The sequence below is a fragment of the Mus pahari genome, unplaced genomic scaffold (assembly GCF_900095145.1).
Source record: "Mus pahari unplaced genomic scaffold, PAHARI_EIJ_v1.1 scaffold_6677_1, whole genome shotgun sequence".
NCBI lineage: Eukaryota > Metazoa > Chordata > Mammalia > Rodentia > Muridae > Mus > Mus pahari.
The window spans coordinates 75,936-82,865 of record NW_018391950.1 but is presented as its reverse complement, the minus strand read 5'-3'; the positions used below and the strand labels follow the sequence as shown (position 1 = coordinate 82,865).

Sequence of the window (6,930 nt, the reverse complement as noted above, 5' to 3'; positions counted from 1 at the left end):
GACACCTCCACAGACTCCTGCTCTCACATCACACACACACACACACACACACACACACACACACACCTGCATGCACACACACATGGATGTACGCACATAATACACACTTCAGAAATGATAAAAATAAATCTTAAAATCTAATCCAATCCAAGTAAAAGTCACTTTCCCAGACTGAGCTTCAGTTAGATCAGTCACTAGCCACAGTTTGACAGACAGATAGATCTAAAGCCACCCTTGCTTAGACTTTATAGCATCTAGTACAAAAAGCAATGACTAATATTAGCAGCAAAGTACTCATCAAATAGCAGCCCTAGGCTTTGTGGTCTCCCAGTCTACTTCACATTATTTTAAAATCCAGATTCCAGTGCTCATGTTAAATGTTCAGCCACGCCCATGCTGAACCAACATCAACTCCTAGACATAAGGAGAAGCCCATGGAAAGCAATCAATGTCTACAAACTCTAAGGATAGCCTTTTAAAACAAATCCTTCACTTCCAGTACTTGACTGAGTCTTCATTAGAAGCTGAAAATTTAACAAGCAATGGTGAGACTTTTGTTTAGGAGTGGCCACAACCTCTCCTGGCTGCTTAGAGCTCCAGGAAAACTCAGGTTATTCAGAACTGATGTCTTTAGCAAGCCAAAAGAGCTCCATCCAGTTGTCCAGTCCTGGATCACTTGGCTGCCCCTCTGTCTCCTAGTACTTTCAGAAAAGCACCCTTCACATCTTTATTCCGGAGGCTGTAGATGATGGGGTTGAGGAAGGCGGAGACAACATTATAGAACAGAGCCAGCTTCTTGTCCCGCTCTGGGTCATACCAAGAACCGGGCCTCATGTACATGATCATGGCTGGCCCATAGAACATGGTGACCACAGTGATGTGGGATGCACATGTGGAGAAGGACTTGAGCCTCCCCTGGGATGAGCGGATTCTTAAGATGGAGGCAAAGATGCAGGCATAGGAGGCCAGGATGAGGGAGAGAGGGACCAAAAGGAAGATGAAACCCAGGATGAAGTCCAAGCGGTCATTGAAGGATGTGTCTGCACAGGCCAACTTCAGGACAGCAGGGACCTCACAGAAGAAGTGGTTGATCTTGTAGGGACCACAGTAGGGCAGACGCATGGTGAAGACAGTGTAGATCAGAGCACCAGTGATGCTGATGGACCAGCAGACTGTGACCATCTTGACACACATGAGAGGGCTCATGAGTACAGAGTAGTGAAGGGGGAAGCAGATGGCGACATACCTGTCATAGGCCATGATGGCATAGAGAACACACTCAGCAATTCCCAGCAGCAGGAAGATGAACATCTGGGCTACACAAGCACCCCAGGAGATGGTCCTCCTTGGACACATCATGTTAACCAGCATCTGGGGCACAGTGGTTGTGACGTAACTCATGTCTACCAAAGAGAGGATACTGAGAAAGAAGTACATGGGCGTGTGGAGGCGAGAGTCTAGGTAAATCAGGGTGACGATGAGCCCGTTGCCCAGGAGGGTGATCATGTAGAGAAGAAGAAAAAAAATAAACAGGGCCACTCTGACCTGGGATTCACTGGAGAAGCCCAGGAGGAGAAACTCAGACACTGAGCTGCAGTTGTCCTTCCTAAGGGTCTGCATGATGCTCTGCCTGTTACAGAGAGATGAGCCCTTTGCTGGTCTGTCTGTGGCCGTAGGGGGAGGAAGAGAAGCAGAGTTGAGTGTGTAATGGCACACACAGTTGCTTCCAGCGATGCAGTCAAACCTGTATTGAGTTGAATGAAAAGAAAATCAAAGCCAGGGTATCTGTGACACTGGGCAAGGGGTTGAGAGATCTGACTGCTCACAGGATCGTCCCTGGAAGCCACCTTCAGAAGACGAGCAGTTAAGTGGCTTTTTTTTTTTTTTTTCAGTAAGGACTTCAGCCAACTTCCGGCTACTACCAGTTCATCTGACCAGGGATGCACACTTGTCCCAGTAGGTAGGCAGATGCTTCTGCTGAAGATTAAAATGATAAGTCTGAAAGTCTGGGTTAGCAGGCTGTGTGTGCTTAGGGTACTGCCAAGCCAGAGCTGTGCAGTAGCCACCGAAGTCACAGCTGAGCTGTAGCCGTGGAGGAGACAAGTGGAGACCTTAAAAAGCTGTTAAGAACAAACAAACAAACAAACAAACAAACAAACAAACCAGATGGGAAAGCAAAGGAAAGTTTGCTACTGGCTTTAGGTTATAGTCAAATCCAGGTAAAGAATACTAATTTAGAAACTCAAATATTTATTGACTAGGTTGAAGGTAAGCTTATCAATAGACTCTTAAAAAAATCCTAGGCAAATTATCTTGAGACAAAATTACTACAGTTTGTGTTTGATGGTGTACATGTTTCACAGGATATCAGACATACACTTGGGGGCTAGGTATATAGTTCATTTGGGAGGGTGCTTCCAACATGCACTAGGCTCAACAGAACCCATAAACCTGCCATGGTGGCATATACCTATAATTCCAAAATCAGGAGATGGAGACAGAAAGACCAGAAGTTTAAGATTACCCTCGGCTACAAAGTGAATCAAAGGCCAGCCGGGGCTACATGGGAGCCTGTCTCAAAAATATAAAGATATTATACTATGATTTTGGTACAGCAATGTTGTGTCTAATTAATATTATGGCTGAAAATGGAAAAGAAAAAAAATTACCAAGTAGCACAGGACAGGGCCTGACAGCCTGGCACAGAGGCAGAGAGCCCTGGTTCTGGCTCACTGTTCCCAGCTCCCCTGTGGTCTATGCAGGCTCCTGACCTTGGAAAGTGAGGTTTTCTCTTGCTTTCCATACCTAAGAACTTAATCAGATTCCCCTAGTGGCCTGTGGTGGTCACTTGCCCAGCTGTGTGAGCATGAACAAACTCCTCTGTCCGTCCCAGGTCTCCCCAGCTGGTAAACAGAGATGAAGCCTTTGTGTTTCAGAGTTATAGCCAGGTGCATGTGAGATACAGTGTCCAGATGTATAAAACAAGAGACAAATAACAGGAACCAGTGTAAGCGAAACACGCCCAGAAATCAGGAGAGCATGGCTGCTCCTGGCTTTGTCACCATGTGCTGTGTGATCTTGGACGAGTCCACAGCCCTCTCTGGGCTTCACAGACCTACTTTTTAAACTGAGCCTATGGGATTTGGTGCTCCTATAGTAAGCACCCTTCCACGTGATTGTCTTTGCTATCAAGGCCTGCAAACATATCAGTGCCCAGCAAAAAAGGAGACACCCATTAAAGGCTTGGAGAAACCATGGGTTCGAGACTGAGTTCACTTGAGCAAAGATATGCAGGAGTTAGTCCCCTGCTGGGCAGTGGTAGGGACAGTTAGACAACCCTATCTCAGCATTAGGCTGCTCTGTGTAAATCGAGTTCTACTCTGTCTTCTACCAAAGTCATAAGTGCCAGTATGCCAGCACCAGGGCTGGGGCTAACACCTGAGTCTTAAACAGTGGCCTAACCACTGGGATTTCCTGCTTCTTGCAAACCGATGAGAGAGCAATTACCTCAAGCCCTCTCACTAGGAAAGCACCCTGCTCACATCCACTCTCCTTCCTCCACCTGCTGGTGTTCCCTCCTCCTTCCCAGGCTCTGGACTTCTCCCAGAGAGGAAAGAATGTGCTTCATCAGCCCAAGTCTGGAACCAGCCATGAAGAGCGCTGCAGAGCATCTCCTGCCCCAGAAGCACAGGTTCCTTTCCCTCCATCCCAGTGAGTGGTCCAGAGAGACAAAGCCCCTTTGTTCATTCTTGGGTACGCCCAGCGCCGCACTACCCACAACCCCCAGCCTTCAATCACCTTCAAATAGCCAGCCTGTTCTGCCAGAGAGGCTTCCTCCACCCCTGTGGCAGCATCCGCCTGTTTTCGCTTGGTTTTGTGGGTCACAAGAGGAAGCAGTCCGTCCCCCGCTGCTCACACTGTGGGTCTACAGGAGAGGCCCCCTGCTCTCTTAAGTGCGCAGGGTTGGGCTCCAGTGGGCAGACCCAGGGGTACTCTTGTGCCGGGTGAGGTTGGAGAGTGGAGTTCCAGCCCATGAAGCCCTGGGGATGACTTGCTCATGCCGCGTGGAGGATGTGCAGAGCCTCTGGGCTGGATGAAAGGTGCAACCAGGAAGTCTAATGCCCCTAAGACATCAGGCTGGAACTAGGGAGCTGGGCATCCTTTGGAAGTTTCCATTAGGGACTGAACTTTCTTCCCGCTGAGTCTTAAGGCTGAGCATGGAAAGCACATAGGCAAAAGGCTGGACAGAATGATAGCCCTGCTCTGACTCACCTTGATGACTCCCAAGTGCCTCCTTGAGCCCTGCTGGAATTCCGAGGAGAGAATACATTTTTCTGGCCTCATTAACTGATGCAGAATAATGGTTACCACACAGGAGCCTGCTTTGTGGATGAGAGGTATGGGCCATCTGTGAGCTACAGTACCATCTAACAGGCTAGTCTCTGCTAAGGACCTGCTAAGGCTTCCTAAGGCTCAGTTAAAATCATAAAATATGAACTTTACACCACCAGAGAGCAGAAACGGGAGCAATTACACCCTGAAAACAGCATGTGTTTAAGAAATGGAAGAGCTGGTGAGATGGCTCAGTGGGTAAGAGCACCTGACTGCTCTTCCGAAGGTATGGAGTTCAAATCCCAGCAACCACATGGTGGCTCACAACCATCCTTAACGAGATCTGACTCCCTCTTCTGGGGTGTCTGAGGACAGCTCCAGTATACTTACATATAATAAATAAATAAATAAAAATTAAAAAAAAAAAAAAAGAAATGGAAGAAACTCTCCTCTCCTCTCCCTTCCCCTCTTCCTCCTTTCTCCTTTTCCCTCCCCCTCCTTTTCATCTTCTCCTCCTTTACCTCTACTTCCCCCCACCCTCTTTCCCCTTTTTCTCTTCCCTCTTCCCCTCCTCCTGCTCTTCCTCCTCCTGCTCCCATCCCTCTGAGGTCACCCAGCCAGCAAATGGACCAGATGAGGCTGGAGCCTCGAATCTTACCTCCCTGAAGCCGGATGCCATCTGTCCCAGCACACTTGTCTGTCTCTCAACAGTTTCTTTCATCTAACACTTAGTCATGATGGGTTAACTTCTTCTACCTATATGCACTAAGATTGGATTTGTGAAAATCCTGCTAAGACTTTTTCAGTGTGTTTATAAGGAATATGAGCATATAACTCTATCTATAATATAGTTTCTTGATTTTTTTTTTTTTTTTTTGTATTACACTGGTGCTGTGCAGGCACAATGTTTTGTGCACTGTGTAGAGTTTACCCTTGTATTTATTATTCAAATGTTGATTTCTCTGCCCTCATATATTCTTTCAACCCAGACATGTCATTGTAAGGCTAAGGTCAAGAATCTCCTGTTGCAAGTTTGTGTGAACAATTATTACCATTTATCCTCTGCCTTGTCAATAAATGCTGATCAGCCAATGGCTGAGCAGAAGAAAGAATAGGAGAGAAGCCTCCACCAGTCTGGGGAGGAGAGGTGTGTGTGTGTGTNTGTGTGTGTGTGTGTGTGTGTGTGTGTGTGTGGTGTATTGGGGGGAGGAGGTTCAGATTAGCATGAGAAGGAGACAGTCTGAGAAAACACCATGAGAAAAAAACCCTGAAGCCCAAAGAGCCAGGTCAATAATAATATGCAAGTATCATGGGATGGGACTGGGAGGGAGCCAGATTAGCACAGGGGTCTTTACAGATCATTTAACTGCTATTGAGGTGCAGCATGAAATAGTAAATGGTTTTTCTATGTGGTTACTGGCGACTAGCAAAGGTTAAAGAAATACAGCTGCCTGATTAATTCACCTTACAGGTTTATATTAAAATTAATTCATTTTACAGTGCTAGGCTAACAGAATGAATTGAGAACTATGTGTTCTTAAATTTTCAAGGAGATCTTTGCAGACTTTGTGTAATCTTATTTCTTCCTTATTTGACTGGTAGAGTTCACACTGTGGAAGTGTCTTAACTATATATTTAAATTTAAAAAATTTATGTTGGGTGTGCTGGCACAGACTATTAAATACAGGACTCAGGCAGAAGAGGCAGGTGGGCCTCTGTGAGGGGGAAGCCAGCAAGGTTTATATAATGAGTTCTGGCCAGCCAGCACTGTATAGAGAGGCCCTGTCTCAAAACAAAGAAAGAAATAAAACTTAACTTGTGACTAATCAGGTGATCTAATGTTTAAAAATGAACCTCAGTATTTAATGTCTTTCAACAAGTCTGTCCACTTTACCTAAGCTTTAGTTTATCAGAATAATGTTGCTTATAACATTCTCCTTTTTTAAATCTGGGGAATCTACAGTGACTCTCCTCATTCCTGACACTGGATGTTAGCATCATCTACCTTTATTTCTTATCTGTCTGGCTCCTCAGAATAAAAACACAGGGGCTGGAGAGACAGCCCAGTGGTCAGGGGCACTTGCTGCTCTTCCAGAAGGCTTAGGTTCAATCCCCAGCAACCACATAGCAGTTCACAAACATCTATAATTCCAGTTTCAGGGGATCTAATACCCTCTTCTGGCCTCGGTGGGCACTAGGAATGCAAAACATACGTGCAGGCAAAACACCCAAAGACATAAAATAAAATTTAAAAGCAATTAAAAATAACTTTATAATGCTTTTACTATTATTGTTTATTCCTGGTTTTCCTCAGTGATTTTTCTTATCTTTGATATTTTTTCCTTTTCTTTGTATTTAACTTGTTCATTTTTAGTTCTCCAGGCAAAAGCAGGGGTCTCTGATAGATAGGAGACCTTTTCTTTCTCTCTCTCTCTTTCTTTCTTTCTTTCTTTCTTTCTTTCTTTCTTTCTTTCTTTCTTTCTTTCTTTCTTTCTTTCTTTCTTTTTTTGGTTTTTCAAGACAGGGTTTCTCTGTGTAGTCTTGGCTGTCCTGGAACTCACTTTGTAGACCAGGCTGGCCTTGAAATCAGAAATCCGC

At 45.5% G+C, this 6,930-nt stretch overlaps 1 protein-coding gene across 1 annotated transcript; it reads right to left on the bottom strand.

The window, feature by feature from the left end:
* Positions 1 to 638: 638 nt before the first annotated feature.
* On the bottom strand, positions 639 to 1,627 carry LOC110314776 (olfactory receptor 2G3-like). Its single transcript, XM_021188999.1, has one exon. The coding sequence runs from the start codon at positions 1,618 to 1,620 to the stop codon at positions 673 to 675; it is 948 nt and encodes a 315-aa protein (XP_021044658.1). The 5' UTR covers positions 1,621 to 1,627; the 3' UTR covers positions 639 to 672.
* Between the last annotated feature and the right edge of the window lie 5,303 nt (positions 1,628 to 6,930).

Excerpts from the sequence above, each read along its gene's own strand:
- LOC110314776 (XM_021188999.1), bottom strand. The coding sequence starts at position 1,620 with ATGCAGACCCTTAGGAAGGACAACTGCAGCTCAGTGTCTGAGTTTCTC.